A 27,007-nucleotide genomic window follows, 5' to 3' on the forward strand; every position below is an offset into this window, starting at 1 on the left:
TGGGAGATGTGGAAGTTTACTTCAAAGCTAGAAATGCATGCATGAATATATTTCCACGTGAACTCATAGTTGAGAAAAGAAGTCAAAATCATGAGATAGATATTGACTCTCTGACTGTCATATTTATGATTATTTATCTCATTTTTTTTTATTTTTATCAAGCTTAGTTTTCATCTTTCTCTTTTTTTGTTGTAGTCTCAAGTCTAGAAGCCCATTTCTGCCAATCAAACAAAATATATGTGAAAACTTGGACTTAATGAACCAAAATGAATCCTATTTCTATGTATCACCAATATAAATGTTGACTTTCTATTTTATAATTCATAAATATGATAATTTATCATTATCATATATACATATACTTATGATTCCTTTGACTTCTTAGCTCATAATTTCCACTATTCATATCATAATTATGATTTTTCTTTAATTTCATACTTCCCAATTTTCATCCAAAAATTTTGATTTTTCTGTCATAATTACCACTTTCATCACACAACCCTAATAATTGACTTTTGATCTCATAGTTCTGTTTTACCATGGGAGGAGTTATTTCATCAAAGTTAGTTTGCATCATGTTTCATGTTTTTTCTTTGCCTGGTGGAATTGGGCTTCTATACATTAGACAGAAGATTACATGAGTGTTTTTTTTTTTTTTTTTTTAATGCAGTGCAAAAAAGAAGAACTCCTGTGAATAAAAAGCTTTGAGAGAGACAAACAGCTGCAGCAGCCTGACGTCCTACAGAAACACATGAGCACAAATCACAATGAAATCCATCCTAATTTCAGATTATTCTAATCTCCAGGTTATTGGCGGGCTCTGGTTGGTGTTTACCTGCCCTAAGCAGGCCAGGTGAGCTTTTGGCCTGTGTGAAGTAGTGTGTGTGTGTGTGTGTGTGTGTGTGTGCAGGTGCATTGCTGCTAAAGGAGAGCCTGACCTTGGGTTTTTGTTTTTTTGTTTTTTTTTTTGGCTGAGTAAGGAGCCTCTGAATGAAGCGCGGCGCGCCCCCGGCTGCCTGGCGGAGAGAAGGCGCACCCTCCTCCTCCTCCTCCTCCTCCTCCTCCTGCTCCTCCTTTTACATTTCAGTCACGCAGTTTTGCTCAGATTTCAGATGAAGCATGGAGGACGTGCGCGTGTGTGGTGTCGTTTACCGTCGCAGCTCGTGTCAGTAGCCTAATCTGAAGGGGGAAAAAAAGAATCGATGAGTTATCTGATTGAACGATTCTGGATTAATTCTAGATCAAAAAAAGTCAAATAAAATAACCTCGGGGCGCGTTATTTTGGATAATCTGCATCGCTTGCATCCGATCGAGCGGCTGCGCCTCGTCGGGAGCGCACACGGTCCCCGGTAGAAATCACATCACCTCCTTCTACCTGCGGGGCGTTTTTTTCCCTGTTTGTGCACGTTTGCAAAAGAAAAAAAAAAAAGACAGAAAAGAAAAATTACCCTCCCAAAAAAATTGGGCGAGTGTTTTGTCAGAACTCGATGTGGTTTTGCAATCGAGGTCACAAACTGGCGCTGAAATTTGCGATGCTCCCTCATCCAACAGCAATGATGCTGCGGCGGGAGAGCAGTGAAACAGCCTAGAGAGGTGATGGACGATGACCTGTCCACAAGGTACGAGACAGCGGCGCTCCTGGTCCTGAATGCAGCGGAGAGAGACACCTAACCGGGTGTCACCGTCAGCCCTGGATGCTGCGCCGAAGGATGGCATACGCCGACCCGTCGTCGGGGAAAGACATCCTCGGCAATAGGTCGCTTTGTTTCATATTCATTTGCGCATTCGGACTCGTCACGCTATTGCAACAGATTCTGTATGGGAAAAACTACATCAAGAGGTAAGTGTCGGTTATTTTCCTGCCCACCGTCAGTAATGAGAGGCAATCAGAGCGCAGAGGCCCTGAGCGCTGTTTATCACAGAGCTGTAAGGAGAACACCCAGCCTTTTAAACAGCATGCCTTCATAGACGATTTTGTGTGAAGGGGGGGTTCAATGACTGAGTGCTGAAGAATCACTTATGAATGATAAACTGGTAAATATTGTTCCATGTAGTCTGGATGGAGTCAGTGTGGGGACGCATGTGGGGGGGGGGGGAACAAGGGTTTAATGGCTGAAAAGAACAATAGCAATTAACCATCCATCTTTTTTTCCCAGTAGAAAAACAGTTTCCATTTGGATTTGTTTTTTTGATATTTTCTGAAAGCGAAGCATCACATTCACACCATACACAGTGCTCCAGCTGTGTATGGAAATGTTTTCCCTTTCTTTTTTTCTTCCAAAGATCTTTATTTGATTTTTTACGTTTCCAAGCCTTCTTGACTGGTCGTAGCCTACATCTTACAGAGGCAACTGAAAGCTATCGGAGCTGATGATGATGATGATGATGATGATTACAGACACCGAACAAGAGAAAAAGATGATGTGTATTTCTTATTGGTTCCCCCCTCCCCCTGTTTAATAAGTCATTTTTTTTAAAACCAGGCTGCACACACAGCCACTGCAGAGCCATGTTTTATAACACCTCTGCAACAACACCAAACCCCCTTTTGTTTTTAAAAAAAAAAAAAAAAAAAAAGAAAAGAAAAAAATCCCCCTGATGTGGATTCCACCAGAGTCCACCTTTTAACCCATTTGTCCTCTGAATCCTTTACAATCTGAGACAAATTTCAGTGTGAGACGAGCAGATGCTGAGAAGCCGGGATGGTTTGATCTTAAGGTGGTTTTAAAAGAATCTCACAAAGACAAAAACACACCGATTCTCGCTCCAAATCAAAAGGAACAATCAGAAAACTTTACCCCCCCTCCCCACCTCCAGATATATTGCAGACAGCACATGTATGTTTTTTAAAAAACAAACAAACAAAACAAAACATACATGTGCTGCGGTCTGAAAGCTCCCCCCCCCCTCCACACACACACACGGCTAACCCCTCCCCTCGCCACCCCGCTGGGCTGGTCTGACAAGTACTCAATGTGGATTCATGGCATCCCGACCCTCTGCGGCGAGATGCATGAATTCAGACCTGACACACGCACCTTTCTCTCTGCGCTTGCGCCCCCTCGTAGGCCACTCTGCTCCCAGAGCTCGGAGCCTGGGAGAGAGGTGTGTGTGTGTGTTGGGGGGGTTGGGTGGGTGGGTGGGGGGAGATGAGCTGCACAACAGAAACCAGTGGGCTCGATGGCGGCCATTTTGCTACAGTCTGTCTGCACACACACCTCAGTGCAAGTGGGGGAGAGAGAGAGAGGGGGGGGGGTGAAGGAGATGGCAAGAGTAAGAGACTGAGCAGTGAAATGTTTGCATGCATGTGTGTGTGTGTGTGTGATGCAGAGAGAGAGAGAGAGAGAGAGAGAGAGAGAGAGAGAGAGGGAGAAGACGTCATCTCGTGATGCCTCTCCAAGCATAAACAGTCAGGACTCGTTGTCCACATGGGTCCGACCACACCCATCCTCTCCAAACCCCCAAAACCAAACCAAAGCTGAGCATGAGGAGATGCTGGCGGGGTGTTTTTTAAAAAAATTGTCAAGCAGAAGGACAGAAAAAAACAAAAAAACAAAACAAAAATATCATTAGCGTCTAGGCTAGAACAGCAGCAGAGGAGACATTTGGGTGCTTCGATCAATCTTACAACCAATTTGCTTTGTGCCACACGCCCATCCCAGATTGCTAAAGGCCACAGGGCTCCTCCTCTGAATGTACGGGGACGGCTGTTAAAGTCAAACTAACTCGCGACCGTCCCTGATGAATCCGGCAGTTGAGTTTTCCCTGCACTCACATTACGGTGTGTCACATCAATCCGCCTTCGCCTGCATCAGGATGAAGGTGTGGGAGGATGAAGGACTGTGAAATGGCAGGTTGAAGAGGGAAGCTTATTATGTAATCACTCTGAGTGACATCCTTCTGTAAAAAGAGGACTTGACTCGAGGAGGGCGATACCTAAAAATACCCTCGGCGGAGGAAGAGCAGCAGGAAACGCCCCATGCGGGACGGAGAGAGTCCTGAAAACGAGCATTCGGCTGCAGCTAATCATCTGTTGGTTTTTCATCTCTAAAACACGAAAATTAGTTGAGAGTGCTGATCACAGTTTAATAGCGGTCAAGGTGACGTCTTTGAAATGCTTGAAAAAAAAAACTCCATCAAAAAATTAGAAACCAGAAACAGTTTGATGTCCTTGATGCTCGACAAATAGACTAATCAATGAATCCAGCACTTTCCGACATGTGACTCTATTTCTGAGCCTTTTTCTTGATGCATTATGTATTTGGGTTGCATCTCCCCTATTTTAAGCAGCTTCATGGGAGTTTTTTTTTTCTTCTTTAGTCTCAGCGTGCAGTTGAGCGAGCTGTACGTGGATAGATGGATTCCAGCATGCAGCAGCGCATCGACCCGCCAATTAATAATTGATAAGCCACTGCACTTTACAGGAGCGACTCTCCCAAAGGAAGAGAGGCAGAGAGGAAACACGGTCCATTCTGCGGGATGAAATATGGGCAGTTATGGGGCGCCGTTTAGCTCAGTTGGTAGAGCAGGCGTCCCGGGTACAGACGCTTTGTCCTCGTTCGAATCCCGGCTGGGGGCCCTTTGCTGCGTGTCACTCCCCCTCTCTCATCCTGTTTCCTGTCTAGTCTTCAGCTGTACTATCAATGACGCCTTACAAAGTCCAAAAAAATACTTAATAAATACCTATAAAAATGAGCTATAAAACAGGTCATATCGTCTTTACGTTACCTGTTTACGACCTGAGTTTCAGGCGAGGAAGCCAGTGACTGCTGTTCAAGGCTGCGTTTCAACATTTATAAGTGTGAAAACCACTGGAGATCTTTTAAGGATAGCTCGGGACAAATTGTGGTGACACAAACCAGATGTTTTTAATGAGACCTTGGGTCATCTCCAGCTGTGTTTGTGGCAACCAAAGAAATTGTGCTAAGCCGAAACATGGTGTTTCTCCAAACCAAAACCAAGTCCAGAAACCAGACCAAAAGCACAGCGCTGTCTCAAGTTAAAACTGAAAACTGAACCTAAATAAGTGTAAAGTTCCAACTTATCTGCGGTTTGCAGAAATTTGTGTTGCCAACATTTATCCCTGCGATTAGTCTGAGGAAACACAAACCATTGTTTTTATACATAAAAGCATGAAACGTCCTGTTTTTTAATCAGGACAATGAAGTATCCACCCATCTTAAGGAGCCTTTAGTGGTTACAGGAACTCCTCCTGGTTTTCCTCAGAGTCAATTTGTACTGTCCTAGTCTGAACACCAAACTCACATAATGCAATAGTGAAGCTGTTCCTGCATCCGAGTCCCATTAACGGTGCTCAAGGGCAGAATCAGTGCGCGTAAGTGCTGCAGAACAACTTTGTGCTTGTTGTTTGTCTATTGTTTAGACCACCGTCTGATTTGATTGACCTGTGAGACAGAAGTAATCAGACGAGGTTGATATGTGTTACTGAGGAATATCAGTCTCGTGTAATCTCCATGTGATGTTCGAGTTAGAAATCAAGCTGGTTTGATAAGCAGACAGCTGCGCTCTTATAGGCACAAACAGCCCTCTGATTCATGCTCTGCAGTCGGCTGCAGAGTGTTATCAGCATGTTGAAGCAGCACTCAGAGAGGCCAAATGTGCCGGCGTGTAGTTCAGTATTGACACGAGTCCCCCGATGATGAATGCCCTCTCTCATAATGCACCCAGAAAAGGCTTTTTGGGTTCGGCTCGCCTGCTGAATTGAGCAGAGCGCCAACGCAGCACTCACAGGAATGAGTCACACATGAATACTCACACGATAATCAGCCGGTAAAAGCAATAGTTGTACACCCACTCATATTTGGACGTATGGAATTTAAATAAGCTGTTCACAAATGGAGGTGTGACAAATTCAGAAACGTAATTCAAGTCTGCTGATGCTTGTTATTGTCAACAATCGGCCCCAAAGCCTGGTTTAGCTTATTCCTCTGTTCTACAGACCTCCATCTCCCCCCCCCTCAAAAAAAAGAGTAAAAATACATAAATAAGCCACAGCACTGATGAGTGACACGTTCCCTGCATTGCAATGATGTGTATTTCACGTCCGCACACATCGTTCTGCCCAAATGCACAAAATCTGAAGCTGCAAACAGTCCTCAGAAAACACGCCAATTTACTCCAGCTTGAGTAAAAAGCAAAGGTGCAGTATGTTAGAATCAAGGTTGAAACCTGAACACCAAGACAGCAAAAATGCAGAGTACTGCCAGCCTCATCCTTTGATTCACGATGAAATATGTACGAGGCCTTGATATTGAGTTCTCCTTTGTTCAGAGGCCAGAACAGACGCTTTGTAGTCCATGTAAACAGGCTCTGAGCGCACCGAATCCCCTGATCCCCCCTCGTATGTGCCCTCCTGATGTGAGGGCTGGGAACCACCTGCACCAAATGTCCTCCTCTGATAAATTCAGCGCGACACTTTAAGCAGAAACTGACGTAGCGGAGGCCAAGTTATTCCGACTTCTTCATTTTTTCAATAATGCCAAAAGTAATACATTTGTCGATAACCCCCCCGATGGCGTCACTTTGATTCTTTTTTCAAACTGGACCGAGCTCCTCCAGAGGAACTGAACAAGATTAGAAAAGCTGGTTTAACACCTTTAAACCGTCTCATCCTGCTACAAAAAACAAAACAAAATATGGTCCAAATTGGCTATTTATCCTATCTACACTTGAAGTTGGCATCTCTTCCTCCAGAAGTAATTTGACGTTCGCGGCACCATTGGCAGCCGTTATTGTTCCTCCCTTAACTCACAGCGACTTTAATACATTGAATTACAAGTTTAACACTCCTGCAGGCCAACACTGGAGAGCGTCAGTGTTTGGAATCACACTCAGGATGGTGGCAACAGCCCAGCAGAGCACAAATCAACCGTTCAAACCACAAAGTCAAGAAAGGATAAAAATCTATTATTTTATACAACCATCTTTGGTGTCACACTCTGACTGTTTTTCTTGAGCTGGAAAGCAGCTGGTCCGCCTTTTACTGCATATGTGTGTGTGTGTGCGAATGAATGCGAAGATTGGAGTGTGAGTGAACACATGGGCTTGGTTGTATGTGTTTGACATCTGCACAATAAGGGACATTAAATCCCAAATAAACTGACTCATTTTCTTGCTAGTGCGCAACAGTTTAGCCGACTCAAAGGGGACGAGACAGGAAATTGGACCGGTCCCGTTAATTTCTCGGATGACGGATCTCTGAAGCCTGCCAGAAATGGAAGGAAAAGGTACCTTTCCAGCGTGACTGACTGCACAACACCTCTGAGGAAAGAGTGTGTGTGTGTGTGTGTGTGTGTGTGTGTGTGAGAGAGAGAGAGAGAGAGAGAGAGAGAGAGAGAGAGGACACAAGTTTTTCAAATCCATCATAGTTTGATGACCCAGCCCTGCATGTGTGGACTGGGCCGCTGATATCGTCCCACCAGTCTTCCTCAGATGCCATAGTGAGAAAATCACAAGCTACAGCACAATCTTTTACATTTTCCTTCTCTACTACTTGTTTCTTTTTTTCTTTTTCTTTTGTTGGCATCTGCAAGGGTTTTAGGAAGTTTAGCAGGGGGTGGTGATGTCACAGGACTCCATCAGGCCATTTTAACTCTAACTTAACCTGTCTGCATGTTGACAGATGTTTCCGTCAGAATTTTCAGCCAGATTCACAGATCTCCGTAATAGTCACACCCTGCCTAGCCGATATTAAGAAGAAAAAAAAACGCCCTCAAAGGTAGGCCAGTTTGAAGGCATTTTAAGTATTTTCACAGAAAGCCAAGAATGCCTCTTTCTTTTTCTTTTCTTTCTTTTCTTTTTTTTTTCCTCCTTTTATTAGTTTCAAGGTATAAACTCTCATAATTTTTTCAGTGGTGGTTGCACTTCAGATTTTGCTCTTGCATGTTGTCTGATCCCGTTCACCTCGACCCCTTCCCCCAGATCCCCCCACCCCCACCCCTCACCCCACCTCTCCCCCCTTCAGAAGCTGGTAGAGCCACGGTCTCTTCCTGTTGATGTACTGGCTTCTCCTCGTTCCTCTGTGTCCCATCCAGCACCCATTTCTCCAAATGCCTTGTCCTCCTCAATCTGTGTCTCATGTGTTCTGCACAGCTCTTGTGTGTATGCCATGTACATAGTGTGGACACTTCTCTCTGCTCCCCCCCTATCTCCCCTTCTCACATCTGCATTGTCTCTCTCTGCGACCTGGATTTACTCCTCCTCCCCTTTATCCACTTTACTCTCCTCGTTACAATAAGGCAGGAATGTGCCAGATCTTTTTTTTTCCCTCCCCAGAGCTCCAAAAAAAAAAAAAAAAAAAAAAAAATCCTAATTGCACTGAGCAGTAGATTTCAGTATCTCTGGTTAATCTCGATTTGATTTTTTTCTGAACCAGCATTGTTCTGCTAAACTACAGACGCCAATTAACGGGATGAAATTCATCTCGTCGGGCGAATTTACCATCTTGCCTTTTTTTTTTAGAACTGAACAGAGAACACTTGCAAAGGTTTCATCATCTTAGCTAAAACAAGCATGAACAGCCCCATTCAAAAGTGTCAAAGATATTTCAAAAAAACAACAACAAAACTCTCAGAAATACACCGCATCATCAGGTGGATGTAGACAACCAGTTTCATCGTTCCTTATTTGTACGATTTCATCCCGGCATCTTGTTCCTTTAATGCATCCCTCCATCGTATTGCTCGTTGTGTTCCTTTATTACTATTATTATTACTATTATTATGATTATTATTATTATGATTTTGAACTCACCTCATTTACCTCCACAGCCACAGGTAATATGCTGCAATATTATCCATCTTCCAAAGTACCACACTACATCCTATCGATCTGATGTGACAGCATTCGTTCAAACAAATACACATTGCAATTGTTGCCATTTTGGCGTTAAATCCCCCTGACCTTCCCCCTCAGCAGTATTATGAGTACATTTTTAAAAAATTCACCAAACATTTAGAGCTTTCTAAGACTCAGATGTGCATTTTAAAACTAGACATTGCTGATTTTGAATAAAGTTAAATAGAAAAGCTATGTGGATTCGTATAAAACCCGTTTGATTAAATTTAACCGGAAAGACTGTCAGTTCTGTGGCCCTCTGCCTAAACCCTAAAAGGAAAACTATTGATCGGGGTTAAAGAGAGAAACCCTCTGGGGGTGAGATTATTGGCATAGAAATTTAGCCGTTGTTAAACCGTAACGTGCATTTCTCACATTTGAGCGCCTGTTTAGTGCCTCATGCTTGTGCAGCAAAAAATAGACAGCATCATGAAACAATGTTGTATTTGCATGCGAGTTGAAAACAGTTCAAGCCTAATTTAAAGTCATATTTTGAAACATCATCTGCCTCTGTGGCCACAAGTGGTAATTACAGAATAAAGGGACATTGGATTTGTTTTTATTTTCCAACATTGTCTCGAGTCCACCCGAGGTTTCACACTACTAATTTTACTAGTTGCCAAGTTTTTCATTCTAGCAGTCAATTAGGCGTTATGTAAGACAGACGCAGAGGGACGCGTCCTAGTGAACAATGACAACTGGATTTTGTAATTTGAGCATAAGATAACATGACAGTAGGTTTGTTTATCCTCAACATAAGAGGAACAAAATAATCTGTCGTTGCTAAAGAGATTGCGGCTGCACAGGAATCAGCTGGCAGCTCGGTTGCCATGACGACAGGCAAGAACGTATGGCCTTGCGCTGCGTACTTTGGCACAAAATTATATCCGTGTTTGGAAAAATCAATCAAATACTAACAATGAGTGACAGCATTTTACATGACAACAGAAACTTGACAAAACGGCTGCGACACTCTTACCTTAACCCACATCACTTCACCGTGGACTTGTTGTCATCTTCAGTGAAGTACCTCCATACATACGGATATGGAGCCCATTTAGCTGGAGCCTTACGCTGCACATCAGCGTCCTCCGCTGCTGTAGCAGCCATATTATCCACAACTGGTTGACTGCTACCTAGAGTGCCAACTAGTGGCTAAAGTAGTTGACTAGTTGGTGAAAAACCCCGGGAGCCCACGGCTCTAAACATCATCATGTTGATTTGTGACATGGTAAAATACCACGGTTACTAAAACAGTCATTAATAATAATAATTAACTGGTAAGAGAAAGAATGTGCTATTTCTTCTTTCAAAGCTTAAAGTCGTACTTTAGCACACAATAATTCAAGTAACTTCAAATTTCTGAAGTTATTCCTGAATTTAAATCATCTAAGATCTAAGATCAAACTAAACCACACCTTACACTCACATCCATCATTAAAAGACCTGATAAATATAGAAACTTTAACCACCCCCCCATCCCAAAACACACACACACACACACACACACTATATCCAGACTACATGTAAATACAAATGTTTTGCTGCAAGAAATGAGGCATCAGTGCACCAACAAATGGCAACGTATTGGCACCTTGATATGAACTTGACAACGAGTATGAATCGTCTCCCACCATTTTGTCAAATCCACCAAAACACGGTCACGCTGCCATACTGAAGACATTATTTTTGTGTGCTTTTGGTTAATGTTGCCATTTCAATGTAATGATTGTTTTCATGTGTGTTAATATGGATCTTATAGCCCTTGATCAGTATATTGATTTCCAAAAGTCATACTGGTTATTGCCTCCATGTTATTTATTACCTGTCTGCATGAACATCTGTGTGTGTGTTTAATGCACACGACATAGAATAAAATCCAATCAAGAAATCAGTAAAAAAAAACCAAAACAAAACAAAAAAAACAGGCAAAATGTCACGTCACTGCAGCACAACTAACACACATTTAGACATTAATGCAGCTAATTATATAAATGGAAATATTATAATATACTGATTTAAACAAAAACATGCTAACCTGCTATAGCCACATAATCCACCTTTTTTAATAAGCAATGCACTGGAATCAATTTTTATTTCTCTTCTAAATGAATACACAGCATATTTATACATTAATCACATAATTCTCATCATAACCAATTTAAAAAAGTATGAGAAGTATTATTTCTCTAAGGTTATCACATTGGTTTAGACTAAGATGTACTAGAATCTGGTGCAAGTGTCCAGTAAGCAGGTACTCTCCAGTCTGTGACGCCTCAAACCAGTTTCATCACTTCTGTCATTTGTCATTCCACACTGCTATACTGATATTCTGTTACTTCATAAAGTCAGACCAAGACATTTTGTAGAATATATATAAGATATTTTTCCTTTTACACACTGTTTTATTTCTTGCATTTTATTCACAGTCGTTTTTTTTTTTGTTTTTTTTTAAATTGTTGACTCTGTTGATTCTTCTTGTGTGTGGGGAGGTTTGGGCAGAGGATGACTGTGTCTATCCCTCCAGGTATCTGGAAAACTATGATGGCTCCTTTGAATACAACTCCACTGCATGCAGGGAGCTCAGACAGGAGATCATGGACGTCAAAGTCCTGACAATGTGAGTGATCATAATGACATGCCATTGAAAATCCTTGTTTAGAGTTAACATCCTTTCCTCCCCTCCCCCACAAGATGATCCCCGAACACCAGTCAGGTGAGTTCATTATGAGGCTGGGAGACTTTAATTCAAACACCAAAAAGGGGACTAGAAGAGAAAACTCATCAAGGATAAAAGTGTACAGCTAATGCTAATGTCAGCATCCTGGATCTTAATCTGGGAACGCCATTCATTCCCATTAAAGCTGCTCTGTGGCACATGAAACAAAAAAGCTCAACCTCACAGGTATAAAATTACCCTGATCTTCCACGGTGTGGGGCTCATGGAGCGTGTACAATAAAGACAGCCAAGCTAACTAGCTAACACCAGATTTAGGCCCAGGCTAACTTCAATAACATAAAAAACTGTGTTATCAGACCAAAAAGCTCAAATTCTGAGCGTGAAGTTAATCTAATCTAATTAATTTTGCAGGGTTTTGACACTCAAATAAACTGTATCCACCATTTCACAGGTGCTTCTTTCACAATATAAGCCTATGAGAAAAAGTCTTTTTGAGCCTCAGTGCATCATGGGATGTTGTAATGACACGATTTGACCATTATGTCGAGTTGGCTTCAGCGCCTGCTGTCCTTCATGGGGGCTTAGTCACCAACATGCTAACATGTTCACAATCACAGTGCTAACATGCTGATGTTTAGCAGGTGTAGTATTCACCATGTTCACCATTTTAGTTTAGCATGTTAGCATGCTAACATTTGCTAATTAACTGAGGCATCATCTGAGGTCAGTGAGAATGTCGTTAGTTTGGGAGGTGTCTGGTTTAGAGAACAAAGTATTGGACAGTTTAAGAATTTCTTTTCTTGAGAGTTGAACTTAATGAAAAGTCATTGCAGTTCATCCTAATGTATGTCGTTGCTACCAATCTTAATTGTTTTTAGATTTTATTTTCTTCTCAAAACCACAAATGATACTAGCTAAAAAATCAGGGGCTCCCCAAAGTACTTCTTCCTCTGGGGAACATGAATGTCATAGCGCTTAATCCAGTAGTTGTCAAGCTGACCACCAATGCCATCACAAAAGTGTGTAGTGTCAATATAGGATTGGTTGTATAAAGTATTTTGTCTATTGCCTTAAAAACCCATTCAGTTTATTAAACAGTCAGTGTGGTAGTGTTGAGATGACAGGAAAAAGCAAATCTTCACGATATCGGCTCCAAAAGTAAATCCGTGGGAGAGAATGATGTTTAAATCTTGCCACTTAATTGAAGCACACTATAAACAGCACATAATGCAGTACATTATTGGCAAGACTTTTACACTCCTCAGCGAGCCAACTGTGCTGATGGCAATTCGACCAGTGCATTTTCTTTTCGTATGATTGTGAACATTGTCCAGTGACCTTTTGTGCGTGACCCTCAGGCTGCCAAACTCTAATGTTGAGAGCATTCTTGGAGCTTGACGAAGGGCCACGAGCCACTCTGGATGAGGCAGAGAGCGACTGCTGTCACACTGCCAAACAGACAGACGAGTAATGGTGCCACCCTGCCTCCCAGAACAAATCACATCCTCCAATGGTCTCGAAGGAAAATGTCAGTTCAAGGGCAGCTATTTGCAGACGTGCTTGATGAAGGCACTGCCTTTGCGTTAAGGAGTCTAGATCCAGCGGCATCAGTAGAGCCATCACAGATGAATCACTACAGTTTTGTGGTTTCTTTTTGACTTGTTTGTTGTTCTTCAATTTACTTTCCATGTAGAGACATGGTTAATCGGAAAAAACATGGCCAAGGGTATCCTTCCTCATACCACAAGTCTCTCTGCCTGTCTGCCAGGGTGAAAACCTCAGAGCTGTTTGAGAGGTGGCGAAACCTGCAAGTGTGCAGATGGGAGCAGAACAAGGAAGAGACCAGCAACTTCAAGTAAGCACTGAACATAAATCTTTGTTTTCATCGTTGCATTTTTGATGCTTTTAGAGATATAATATGTAAGAATTCTGCATTGGGTTGTAAAAAGGTTTCCAACAATGTTCAAACCCAGAGAAATCCAGAGATTTACTCAAGGTAATGGTGCGTTCACTTGGTATCCTGTCGCAAAAGCAAGTGGATGACATCTATGCAGATCTCGCTGCGGTCAGGTTGATTAATAGGAGTGAAGATGAACCCACTTTTTTAATCCAAAAAGTTTCAAATTAATCTCTCCTGTCGTCAGAAAAAGCTCCGAGTCAGAGGACAATCTGATGGTACTCTGGGTGTTTATTCCTCCAGCAGGTCTGGTTCTGCACCCAATGAGAACACCAGCGTTCCAAAGTAACTTCCACCAAAGTACCAAAGTAAATGAAACATTAGTCTTGTTTGAAGTACAAGAGACTCCAGCTGTAAAACATTGTTAAATATTATGTATGCTTATGTACTGCCACTCACAAAGGTGACACTACTCTTTAGAGAATATTTACAGTATACCATTTGGAGAATATTATTAATCTAAAGACAGAAGAGCGAGAACTGAGAGAAAAGGGCAGAATAACAAATACAATAGGTCAACTGCTTCAGCACCACAGTCAGCATCCTGTTTCTTTACTGGATGCAACATTTCCTCGTGGTCATTTGGTCTTGAACTAACTCCGTCCTCTCCTTGGTGTCTTCCTGAAGGATGTCTCTGTCTCGATGCTGTAACGCTCCCTCCTTTCTGTTCACCACCAAGAGGAACACTCCCGCAGGGACCAAGCTGAGGTACGAGGTGGACACCAGCGGGATCCTTCCCATCACCACCGAAGTCTTCAAAATGTTCCCAGATGTGAGTTGATGCTGCATCTGACATTGTTTCCGTGCTGCTTAACCTCATGTCGATATCTGTCTGGTTATCAAGAGCCCCTCGATGATCAATGCTGTCTGTCTGAGTTTTAACAGAGTTTGTCTTCTTCATCCAGGACATGCCATATTCCAAATCACAGTACAAGAAATGTGCTGTCATTGGAAATGGCGGCATCATCAAGAACAGCAAATGTGGAAAGGAAATTGACTCGGCAGATTTTGTGTTTAGGTATACTGAATATAATCCTTCAGTGCACAAAGATGACCACAATTCATTTTGCTCACTGTTAAGATTTTGAATTACTTTTTGAAACAACAGAGCATGCAGTCACATAATAGAGACATCCTTCAAGCCTTTTTGCCTGTTCCCCCTTATCCCCCACTTATCAGTAGTTTACAATAAGAGCTGTGACAGATTTATCCACTTGCATTTCACGGCATGCTAACTTTAAAGGAAACAATGGGTCCTTGATTGCAGATGTAGTTAAACAAAAGCAGGCTTCTTATATGATTCCTGTGATTGCTTGATCTGTGAGGCAGCTCACGAATCTCAAACCAAACGCTAATTAAATGAAAATAAAAGCGAATTTGACTGCAAGGCACTAATAGAAAGAGCTCTTCCCAATTGATGTCATTTATTTTTTAATTACTTTGACATGTTTTCAAGTCATTTCAGTTGCACTCCTTCAACAGTTGGACTTTTTTTTTTTTCCTGCAGGTGCAACATACCACCCATTAATGACAAGTACATGGCTGACGTCGGCACAAAAACTGATCTGGTGACAATAAATCCAAGCATTATTACCGAGAGGTACTGTAAAATATCTACGAGGGCGACACGTCCGATATCCTGCTGCCTCTCAATCTGTGCCTGTCTTAAGTCTTCTCCTCTTTTTGGCTTTGTCATCTCACGCGTCACAGATTTCAGAAGCTGGAGAAATGGCGGCGACCGTTCTACGAAGTCCTCCAGAACTACGAGAACTCGTCGGTGGTGCTCCCCGCTTTCTACAACACCCGCAACACGGACGTGTCTTTCAGAGTCAAGTACATGCTGGACGACTTCGACTCCCAGCGAGGCGTGTTCTTCTTCCACCCGCAGTACCTCCTCAACGTGCAGCGTTTCTGGGCGGTGCAGGGCGTCCGCGCCAAGCGGCTCAGCAGCGGCCTGATGCTCGTGACTGCCGCGATGGAGATGTGCGAGGAGGTCCACCTCTACGGTTTCTGGGCGTTTCCCATGAACCCCTCCGGCATCTTCATTACTCACCACTACTACGACAACGTCAAGCCTCGGCCGGGCTTTCACGCGATGCCCCATGAGATCTTCAACTTCATCCACATGCACACCCGCGGGATCCTTCACGTACACACGGGGCAGTGCACGTGATCCCTCACTCCTCTGCTTTTACATTTTCTAGTTTGTTTACTCTGAATCACGTTTCGCGTGCTGTGTTTTATTTCGGTCGATGAGGCAGTTCACTATTTCCTCCCTATCTGAAAAAGACAGTTGGCCTTCAGAGCGTACGATTCTTTACTCTCGCTCGTTCAGCGACACGTCGAGGGGGGTTGCCCGCTTTCATCGCCGACACCCTTTTCTTTGTGGCGCGTACCTTACGTTGTTCATTCAGCCAGTCGAATCGCTATGGTTATCGCCGCCTCACGAAACCATAGGACGCTTGTTTTTAATGTGAAAAGTGGTCTTCATAGTGATGTTGTTTCTGTGGAGTTTTTCTAGTGGCTCAGCTGTACAGAGGTGTTGTTTTCTACTCAACGTTGCACAGATACTTGCGCTGTCATGGGCCGCGGCGTGGGCGTCTTTTCTGCCCACTCAACCCCCCCCCGACACCTCTCCTCTGTCTTTATCTTGGACTCTCTGTGGGTGTGGCAGCTTTTAACGTTTCTCTAAAACGAAATCCCGGACCTTGGCATTATGCTAATATTTAAAAAGGACAAAATTGTAACATCCAGTTGTTTACTTTTGTAATCTGTTTCTTATTCACCAGATTCACCGGGTGAATATTTACAAAAAAGACGCTATTAAGATGGCCTGTTTTCACGGGCCGACCTTCTCCCCATTTGGAAATTTCTCTGGCGAAATAAAAAGGTCGTGCGAGAGGAGCAGCGAGGGGGGAAGGTTTTGGATGAAAGCCAGACAAATATTTTACGACTGCGCTTCAGAAAAAAAAACAAACAAACAAAAAAAAAACCTCAAGGCCGATGTTCAATTTGTAAAGCACCGCAGCTCCGTCGAGCGATCCAGCCTCTCGCTGTCATTCATGTCTTAAGCCATGCTGCCTTATGAGATATCAAACCCCCTGTAAACGATATGCAATGCACCCATGTGTTTTTGCTTATCCCCCCCCCAAAAATACATTAAAGTCTTCGTTCGTTTCTTGAATGTCTCGTTTAAATCGAAAGGACATTTAAGACTCTGTGGGGTGTAGACATTCATGTGCAGTTCTCAGCTTATATTCTAATGGAACCAGTGAAGATTTACTCCTCAGTAAACTTCATTCATAATCATGTAATGCTCTGCATGACTTTACTCTATACTTGGCTTTGTGTGTGCCTGCTTCAATGATCACTGAACTATGTTTACACTTAAGCCTCGACTGAAGTTCACGGTGCGTCTGGAGATGTGTACATGAAAAAATGAGTGCATTGGTGGAAGCTAATTGTATAATAGTGGATGCAGTTCTCATAGATTAAAGAATGACGATAGTTGCTGCCCTTTTTATGAAGTGCCACGACACTTCTGTTACACTGTATTATTTCACATCGCCCCCCTTGAACTGTGAACGGCCAGTCGGCATTCAAGCACTGGAAGGCTGATTTTTACTGTTTTGTTGTACATTGCAAAAAGGTTTTCAGAGACTGTAAATGAATATTCTGTCACTCTTCTGTTCATGCTTGGCTGTCCTTTCTATGCCAAGGACATCATTGCTACTGAGGTTAAAAAAAACTCAAAACAAAACAAAAAAAACAACACGCGCTGAACATTTTCTTTCATCATTTGACTCTACAGATATGAGTTCAAGAAATATGAACACCAAAAATCTTTTGGCTTGACCTCTAAATTGTTGTACAGACACACCCTTGAATCAAGAATGGGAAAGGAAAGGGAACCTGTCTGTGTCCTGAACGGAGGTAATATATAACACAGTGCTTCTTAACTGACTCTTGATCATTCTTTATACTGGTATTGTGTTTGTAAATAAACCTGTTTGGATTTTCTCACTTGTATGTTGGCGGAGTCGTTTTTCTTGTGTGTGTCCAGGATATGAGCACAGTGCAGTATCATTAATATTATATGTAATTATTATGATACATTTGCCACAAATAAGAATATGGCTTAGCTTAAAAGACAAAACTTCCAGCTTTTGTGGTGGCCAGAGATGAAACAAGACGCTAAATGGTCATTTCAGACCAGTTAACCTGTGGTTTGTCTCCTCCAATTAGCTCGTTAAGCAAAGCTACTGTCAACGCCTCAATTATTAAGCAGCGGCAGGTGTCAGTGTCCTCTCACTGCCTGACTCAGCAGAGGACTGCTGGACGTATGGCAGATCATATCTGACCTGCGCTGACTTGTAATAATTATGGTAAAGGTGAATAAAATCAGTTTGAAATAAACATCATCGAATCAACTGCCAAGTTTTATGATGATAGTTGATTTAAGATTAACGCATACAAATCAGAAATGATAATTTGATTTAATATATCGCCATGTTGAGTCAGCTGAACGGCTAGCATTAGCTAAAAGTGAGTAATGAATTAACAGTTGCAACAGTTAGCCAACATTGTGGCTTGTTAAAAATAACGTTAATGGTTGAAATAGCTATATAGGCTCAATTTGCCTGGACTGGTTTTGATAAAAGGTTAAAAGTAATGAATTTGTGGGTGAAACGGTTGAAATAGTTAGCTAAAAGTACTGAACGAACAGCAGAAACAACTAGCTAACCTTACCCAACATGTTAGCCAACATTAACAATAAACAGTCAAAATACTTAACTGTAAAATGGTTGAGTAATGGGCACATAGTAATTAGCGAATAGTAACAGGTAATAGTAACGGTTAAATAACATTAGCTTTCTGATGTTTCACAAAGGTTTTAGTTTAAATTATTAGCTAACTAGATAAAAGTAATGAATAAACGTGATGGACGCATGGTTTAAATTGGAGGAAATTAAGTACAAATTTGTTCATTGTACCAGTTATAGGGAGCAGATAAACAGTTGAAAGATAACTAACAACCTCCTGTTTTTGTTAAGTAGCTAGCTAATGTTGGCAGTGGAGAAACAGCTCAAACAGATAACTTTAGCTAGCTAAAAGTAATAAACATAACAGATAGCTGAAGGCAACGTAAGATAGACGGTGATAATATAAAGTTAAAAACAAAGTGTTATCATTAGCTAGCTAAGAGTCATGGATTAACAGTTTAATAGCTTAAAGTTACATCACAAAGGGCTTCTCAATTGCAGTTTATTAATAATTCTTGATGTACATTTTGAGTAATCAAGTTTTTGTGAAGATTGATGAATTCAGACATGACTAACTGATTCTCAGACCAGGATGGATTTAAGATCCTCTAAGCAAACAAAGCAAGAAAGTTCAGGTGAGTTGACATTATCCAGTTACTTTAAATGAATATAATGGAAAAGAAAGGGAAGAATGTATGAATGAACATGGATTTATTAAATGTGACCAGTCAGGAATACTGCAGTTATTTGTGTTTGATTGTTATGCGAATGATTCCTCAGCGCACTGGGTCAAATGAGGTGTGACTCCGCTGTCATCCGTAGGTTGGGTAATCTGATGTTGAAAGATCAATATGACCAAACTCTGCCCTTCCCCCTGATGCCTACATGATCAGGTGTCAGGTGGCAGCAATGAGACTAATGGGATGATTTGGCTCACAGTCAGGTGCAAATGTGAAAGCCAGCGTGATGGAAGTGCAACACAAATTTGCATATGTGGAATTTGTGCCAGTTGTGACAGTTGATATAAGCCTGTGTAATAATTTAAAAATGCTTGATAAACAACATCATTCTCATGATTGTATTCTTTGCTTTGTATTTTCAACATATCTCTTCATTGCAAAGTAATTAATCATCCATGAACTCACGACTTTTAATTTTCTTGAACCAATAATTGGAGGAAAATGATCTCTAAATGGCACCATGACACCTTTTCATCAGGATTCATGCATTATATCCAGAGAAATTAATAAAAATGTAGAAAAATCATCTTGCAATGTCAAAGAGAGTGAGAACAGAGTCTAGAGACCCGTCCTCCATCCAGTTTTCATGAAAATGTGTGTAATCCAAATCGACCAAACAACCAACTAACAAACAGAGATAAATAAAAATGAATGAATGACTTAACCAGCTGAGATTCATCGCCGTGAAATACATAAATCATTTACTCATCCATGGTAAATCTTAACATGCAGCCAATCTGTTGCCAGTTACTATTTGTTTTCTCTAAATGTGATTTACACGCATTGGTGTATCAGAATAAACAAAGTGGTGCAGTTGTCAGGGAGAGTTTGTGTGTATGTGTGTGTTTATGTGTCCGTGTGTCCGGCTGTCTGTGTCCGTGTGGCTGCGGGTAAAAGCGAGACGTCCCGGCCCGTAAAGCGATCCTGACGCCATGAATAATGGAGGGCGCCGTAGCAACGAGGATAAGTTCTCTGTGCAAGGCTCCTTTTTCACAGGGCTTTCTCCCGCGGGTCACGTGACGACCGAGGTGACAGTAATTTTTCATGAGTGGTGTGTGTTGGTTGTATGGCCATATATGAACCGGGTGGGAGACCTCCAGACGGCCGTCACTCCCTTAATGCTTGTCCTGAGTCTGTTCTCCTGCAGCCACACACACACACACACACACACACGCACACACCTAGGCAGTTCTGAACCCCACGATCGCAGAACCTCTCCGCAGCCAAGGGTCAAATGAATTGTCTTACACTATTAGAAACTCAAGGCAGCACTTACGAAACTAAAGGCCAGGGAAGTGGATGAATAAAAGATGCCGTCGAAACAGAAAAAATCCACAGCTTCGGAGGAAACCGAAGAAGTCGATGACGAAGTGGAGGAGACGGAGCCAAAGTTAAAGGAGAGGAGCAACGGTGTGACCCACGGGGACACCACAAAAGGGGAGAAGAGCCGGAAGAAACACAAGGGCGCCGAGAGTCCGGAGAGTCAGGAGTCCCCGGAGGGAGAGGAGAAGAAGAAGAAAAGAGAGGGCGACAAAGCAAAAGAGAAAAAGAAGAAGAAGAAGAAACCAGATGATGATGCTGAAGCTGGCGCTGTGATTGAAGATGAGGCAGAGGATGGCGAGCAGAACAATAATGAGCCCAAGACCAGTTCCAAGAGGGAGAAATCACAGAAGCTCAAAGAGGAAGTGACTGAGGGAGTGAAGGAGGAAAAGAAGAAAAAGAAGAAGAAACCCTCAGCGGAGAATCAGGAGGGAGAGGGCGAGATGGGGTCCAAGGACAAGAAGTCCAAGGACGGCAAGAAGAAGAAGAAGTCTCACAACGACGACGACGAGGAGCCCCTGATTGAGGAGCAGGAAGAGGAGGAGGACTCGAAGAAAAAGAAAAAGAAGAAGGCGAAGAAGGGATCGGCGGACAGCGACGAAGACAAAAAGAAAAAGGGTAAAAAATCCAAAAACAAGCAGGTGGACTATGCTGTGCTCTACCAGAATGAGCTGCTGGACTATCACACAGACTCTTCCGATGGATACGAGGACGAGTACTACAAAAAGAAAGGTAAGGCCTGACTTCTGCCACACAGTGTCTCAAATCTTAAACACAGATTTCCTTCGGTTCCCTGCAGCTCTGAACGGGAGCGCCCAGGGAATCCCTCGGTCATTGTTCTTGGGCGAAAGCTCGGTTATGTTCTACATGAATGGAGCCGAACAGAAGCTCTTGGACAGACAGGTGCTGGGTGCCGTCCCAGTCTCTGGGAGCTGGGGAGAACCACCAGGGCCAGACGCTAGCTAGGCCCGGAGCCAGAGGAGCGTCCATAAAGCAGATCAGAGGTTTTCAAACAGAGACCCTCTTTGGGTGGAACGTTCGCCGAGTGACTGTCAACCACCCAAAGTCATGAATAAGGTTTTCCTACCACCTTTTCCCGAGCTTTGCATTCAAGCACCAACAAAGGCCAGTAAGTCAACCTTTGAGTGAGGTTTATTCTGCTACACTCCTGTTCTGTCAGGAATTAATGTCCATGCTCAAAATCTAAAGACCCCGCCTCTCCAAATCTTAGATTTATACAGCTAATCTGCAAATGTGTTTTCAGAGAAATATAATGCCACCTGAATCATGTTCTGTTTTACCATACTGAGCAAATGTTTTTAAGAAATGTATCTGAAAAGCAACATTTTGGTAAATCCAGAAGAATGTGATGATTTTGTCGGCGACGTGTTTCATCGAACAACCTAAACGGGCCCTGCTTCATTTGATAAGTCGATCAAGAATGACCGTGATCGGGCAGATCACTGTTGGTGTCACTTAGAAGCAACAAACACCCATGTGTCCATGAAACCCTTAAAATACACTATATCAGGCAGATTTCTCTTCTCTGATATTGTCTTTTAGAGCTACGTTTCGGCACTCACACTGTTGGGTAAAGATTGTGATCCAGTATCGAAAAAGTTGAGTGGGTTGAAGCACAATACAGGAAGTGCTTTCTGTATTATTAAACCGAGATCACAATCTTTCCCTTGCCTGAACCCTTCGTACGCTGGACTCATAAACAAATAAGAAGTGGAGGAAATTAAAGTTCTTGGAGACATGGTCACCAGGAACACATAAACATGTCTGATCTTAAAAGCTTTTCATCTCTTCGCCCACATCGTGTTGACAGAGAGCTGAACATGCGACATTTTAATGTATTTTCCAGCATTTTCACAGCCAGATAATTCAAGTTGGTGCACCGTTGGCTCCTTCGTGTAGATTATGAAAGGAGCATTACGTGGAGTTGTTCAGCCTCAGCGGTGACAGATGCCTTTGTACATGACTTTCTCTCCTCACTGGCCTGCTCAGGTTTGTGACACTCTGAGGAGTTTATCACGTCCCACTTCTACCAGGCGGACGTCTCTCTGATTTTATCAGGTGTCTCGCTTTCTCTTTAATTCGACTTTAATAGCTCTGCTCACTGGTAATTAGGTATCAGTGTCCCTATCGGATCGACTTTTGGTCAAGTTGCTCTTTATCAGGACTCTGCCTCTCCTTCTCCTGGATGTTTTCAGGTAATCTGTCTTCTATCTCTGCTGAACGTATCCTCTGCTCCTCCAGTCTTCCTTAAATCACCCAGTATAACCTACAGAAAACCAATCCCACCTGTTTGACTCTATTCAAACCGGACACCCACTTTATCCCCCCCGTCTTGGTTTGACCCAAAGTCACCCAAAGTGTCCTCTACCATATCTTACATAACCACAGGAGAGAGGATTTTTTTTACCTTTACGCGCAGTAATGTAGCAGGACTATAGAATTACCTCTGGACAAAGGGGAGCTATTGAGTCGCAGTCAACAGCCAACCGCTGACTAATCTCCTGCTGAAGATTTGATGTTGTTACTGTAACTCAAACCCAGGTTGTTTCGCTGGTGTGACTTTTAACATCCTCTCCAGAACATACAGGTTCGCTGATCTTCGGATTATTCAGACTGTGATGCATGTTGCTAAGCGAGCAACAGCCACAAACACTGACTGTGTTTTCTAACAGAACTATAAGTCTACAGTTGTCTTAGCAGCTGTGAGGCTGTGCAAAGGCTAAATGCTAACAATGCTCAAAATTGCTCTAATTGCATAGCACAGCTGAAGCTAATTGAATTACACCATCCTCTCAATTCCTAACCTCCATGATACCTTGTGTTAAATATGGAGTTGACTTCCAGTGCGTCCTGTCACTTCACCTGAACTGGCGTTTTCTATGGTAACAGGACACTAATCCTTCTTCTTAATGCCAGTGGTACAGTGTCTAATTTATTTATGAAGATATAGATTGACAACTTCAACTAGCAAATACTACTATTTTTATTGCATAACTAGGGTTGCCAACTCCCTGAAAAATAAATAAGGGACTTCTAGATGGCCCACCGACCCTGTTGCCCTGCCCGAACTGACATGTGTAAGGTTGTGTATATGTGTGTAAACAGTATACTGTGTATTTTTAATCTACTATTCATCTATGTATCACTTTTATGTATTATTTATCTATTTTATGTATTCATCTATTAATTGTATGTGTTTATTGCCCTAAACATTTTTTTGGCCATAAAATACTGACATTTATTGGACTATATATATATATATATATATATATATATACCTCTGGTGTTGCCTGGTGGACAACAAACCGGTCAAGGGTCCATCTGGTTGTCCCTCACGTTTTTAATGTGTCAACCACTAGCATGCTGTTTCACGTCAAACAGTCCACCATGGGTGGGCCGGCAGACATTATCGACACTTTTTCCAGTCACATGTTTTCTTTTTCCCATTTGAGTCTGTATTTTTGAAGCCTTTTCTTTTTTTTTCCCTCGGAGGAGTAACGTTACTGCTCGTGGTGGAAGGCGTCCCATCACCAGATTACCGTAAATTTTCATATAAAACTCCCTGTCAGTCATTGATTCCATTGACATTTTAAAGACCATTTTGAGTCTCACAGAAATACGGAGCAAAGCGTGTCCCTTTTCAACTCAATAAGTGATGTGTAATTTTGTTTCTAAATACGGGACGATTCCGTTTTTCAAGGGATGGTGGGCAATCCTATGCATAGCCCAATTAGCTAACGCTTCTAAACCCTTGAAAGACTTGCTGGTGCATAAGTTATAATGATACTTGGATCCGTATGCCAGTTCAACCTAGCACGGGAAGTATCCCCCATAATTGTTTCCCCAGTTACCTCTTCTGGAAACTTGTGGATGAAACAAACGGAGTAACATTTTGTCATGATGGTGTTAGATTACAAGTTTGGATAGCAGTAAAGTGAGTCATGGCCAATCTGTCCAACAATCGCTGAGGCTTTTTTAAATAAGAGACACAAAAGGAAAAGTCTGGGGGTCATCAGAGTCAGTGCGCTTAATCACCTGGCATTACCAGTGACTCTACCAAACTTCATTGTGATCCTTTCCATTTTTATTGAGATATTTCCATCTGGACCAAAAATGGTGGACCAACAAACCAACCTTGCCATCCCGAGCTGCTGGCATGACTAAAGCCTGAATGGTGAGCTCAGATACGTGCGTGTCCACTCTCCTCTCCCCCTCCTCCACCCAGACTCCTTAAATGACACAAACTGGGGCAGATTTTACAGGCTGCTGAGTTCTGACCCTGTTTACCTTTCCGTCAACCCGGTGGCTTGGTCAGACAAAGAGACACATTTGTGAAATGTGAGAGACGCTTGGCCGGTGTTTCACGGCAGACATGGATTCGCTGCAGATTCGCCGCATTGAATTCCCTGGCAACAGTGTGTGGAAGGAAACATAACGCTGCCTAATGTTTATAGATTATCGGACACTGTCTGAGGATGTTGACTTTGTGTTTGTCCTTTTATTCAAGTTTTTACTTTTTGAATTATTGATACCCTGTTAGATTTAGGATTAGGATTTATTCCCTGTACGTGCTCTTACTGTTTGAGGATTGTGAGATGTATTACAACATGGACAACACTGCACACATCCTCTTCTCTCCTGTATCTTTCAGTGTACGAGGTGGTCACTATCACCGGTGATGTGAAGGGAGCGGGGACGGATGCTAATGTGTTTGTCACCCTTTTTGGAGACTTTGGCGTGACGCCCAAGGTTCACCTGGCAAGCAAGTATGTCTAGAAGAGTTTATGACGATGCAAATGAACTACAGAATACTTTTATAAATATCTTGTATGTAAGACTATATCGGTCTATGGGACTGAGCCTGTATCAGATCTCAGTGACTCACTCTGCTCTGATTTGTTTGCACTTATTATATTGCATTCGATACATAATGTATAATCAGTGAGCTCAGAGCGAGATTTAACGCTTTTTTTTCCGATGTCAGCTGTTAACGTTTCATCTGTTCTGTTCCTCTCTGACCATTCAGCACAGAAAAGAGGTATTTTCTAATCAGTCTGCCTAAAGGATGGCTATGATTCTGTCCTTGTGTTTGATTGTATTTTGTTGCATATAACACTGTATAAGAGATCTTTCCTGCTCAACATAAACCAGAGACTAAATGAGCTCGCACACCAAGAACCTCTTTGACCTGTTTGTCAAAAACCGTACCAACTCGAAATCTAAAAAGTCCTTTTTGTTGTCAGAGAATCAGTCACGTGCTCATAACAAAGGTTGTGGTGCAGGAATCACTCTTCAATACAGTCGTATAAAGTGTCGGACACAGAATATCTGGAGTAAGGAGGAACTATGTGACATGGCCGGTCTTCTTTTGCATTCAGAGGCAAATGAAAGAAGACCACGATGTCATTTCTCTGGACGATCAAATGACTCTCAGGGGATCTTATCAGCGGCGGGCTCCCTTTATCTTGGCACACATTGATTGACAGATAGGGTTACCTGTGCAGCGTATAGGATATACCAACTTATTGTTAGCCACACTCCACCATGTCACCCACACCTTGTGGGTGGTCTCATTCATCCACCTCAGACGGCATCAACATGCCATGTATTCGGTATCTCCATGCTGTGCGGCCGCAGTGCTGCTCAGCTGAGGAGTTACAATGCATGGACGTTTGATGAGTGACTTTTGTCATATGAAACATACTAGTAAGGAGTTTCACCTTACTCCAATGTATATTAGGTCCTGCCTGTATTGTGTAATGGTCAATTTTAAACTTCACGACATGATACAGGTAAGGGAGGGCTGCTATGTCTCCAAGCATATCTGCCCGATTGAACATCGAGGCAGATTTAATAATGCTACTTTTTGGAAATTCAGTGCAATTACAACAAATTCAAATTGCATGAATTCCAAAATTTGCATTGGGTTTGCTTTTGTCACGTAATCAGTGTCTCCCCATCATTCTCTTACAGGCGATCATCCGCGGAAACAGAGAACGAGGACATGTATACATGCGGACAGTGTTTCACTCCTGGCAGCTTTTTATCTATTTTCATACGACACCATGCACCTTAATTATGGGAGCATTGGCACCGAGAGTAGGTCCAATATTGTAGGGAGATGAGAACAGATGGATATGTGGGTCAGAGACAAAGGCGGGCATTCTCCGTTAATGAAAACGAGGGTGTCTGATTCACTGTAGTTGGCGGAGGGTGGCTTCTCTCTGCGAACAGGCCCGGTTCGTCTCTGCGAGGGGTAGATGTACATGAGGAGGAGGAGGGAGCGTTGAAGTGGCCGAGCCTCAGGAGGTTTCAGATTATACCACTGCCATGAGACCACCGGGGCCACGATAAGCCGGATCAGTCAGGAGATGTAATTTACTGGTCCAGGGTTCACGTCAGTTGTGGGTCTGGACTGTGTTTCCTCACCCCCCGTAATCTCTCTCAATCAAATAGAGCATCCTTTCTTTTTATGTCTCTCTCTTACACACACACACACACACACACACACACACACACACACACACTTACACTTTATCTATCTTTCTGTCACATTCTGACATTTTCCGTGTTTCCTCAATTTACAGAAGCCGGACTGCATTTGAGAAGAATAAGACGGATGTTTTCCGCATCAAAACACACAACGTGGGGCCTCTGAAGAAGCTGAGGT

The 27,007-nt window shown here is 42.6% G+C and overlaps 2 protein-coding genes across 5 annotated transcripts in view; both read left to right on the top strand.

Moving 5' to 3' along the window:
• The first annotated feature begins 1,096 nt into the window (after positions 1–1,096).
• st8sia5 (ST8 alpha-N-acetyl-neuraminide alpha-2,8-sialyltransferase 5) lies at positions 1,097–17,519 on the top strand. Of its 4 annotated transcripts, none has more exons than XM_037117897.1 (9): positions 1,097–1,840; positions 7,140–7,247; positions 7,643–7,738; positions 11,384–11,476; positions 13,230–13,391; positions 14,121–14,265; positions 14,399–14,511; positions 15,001–15,093; positions 15,204–17,519. In XM_037117897.1, the coding sequence occupies exons 1-9, from the start codon at positions 1,695–1,697 to the stop codon at positions 15,664–15,666; spliced, it is 1,419 nt and encodes a 472-aa protein (XP_036973792.1). In that variant the 5' UTR covers positions 1,097–1,694; the 3' UTR covers positions 15,667–17,519. The 4 variants fall into 4 exon arrangements, with proteins under 4 accessions (XP_036973792.1, XP_036973794.1, XP_036973793.1 ...); XM_037117898.1 differs by having other exon boundaries at positions 1,099–1,840; positions 13,305–13,391; XM_037117899.1 differs by lacking the exon at positions 7,643–7,738 and having other exon boundaries at positions 1,098–1,840.
• A 2,815-nt stretch (positions 17,520–20,334) lies between these two features.
• LOC119029407 (lipoxygenase homology domain-containing protein 1) overlaps positions 20,335–27,007 on the top strand; it is a 29,860-nt gene continuing 23,187 nt past the window's right edge. Inside the window, exons 1-3 of the mRNA XM_037116198.1 lie at positions 20,335–21,048; positions 24,989–25,103; positions 26,925–27,005. Of these exons, the coding sequence (XP_036972093.1) occupies positions 20,760–21,048; positions 24,989–25,103; positions 26,925–27,005 (485 nt within the window). The 5' untranslated portion in view covers positions 20,335–20,759. The remainder of the gene's footprint in view (positions 21,049–24,988; positions 25,104–26,924; positions 27,006–27,007) is intronic.

Source organism: Acanthopagrus latus, chromosome 12, assembly GCF_904848185.1.
Source record: "Acanthopagrus latus isolate v.2019 chromosome 12, fAcaLat1.1, whole genome shotgun sequence".
NCBI classification, from domain to species: Eukaryota; Metazoa; Chordata; class Actinopteri; order Spariformes; family Sparidae; genus Acanthopagrus; species Acanthopagrus latus.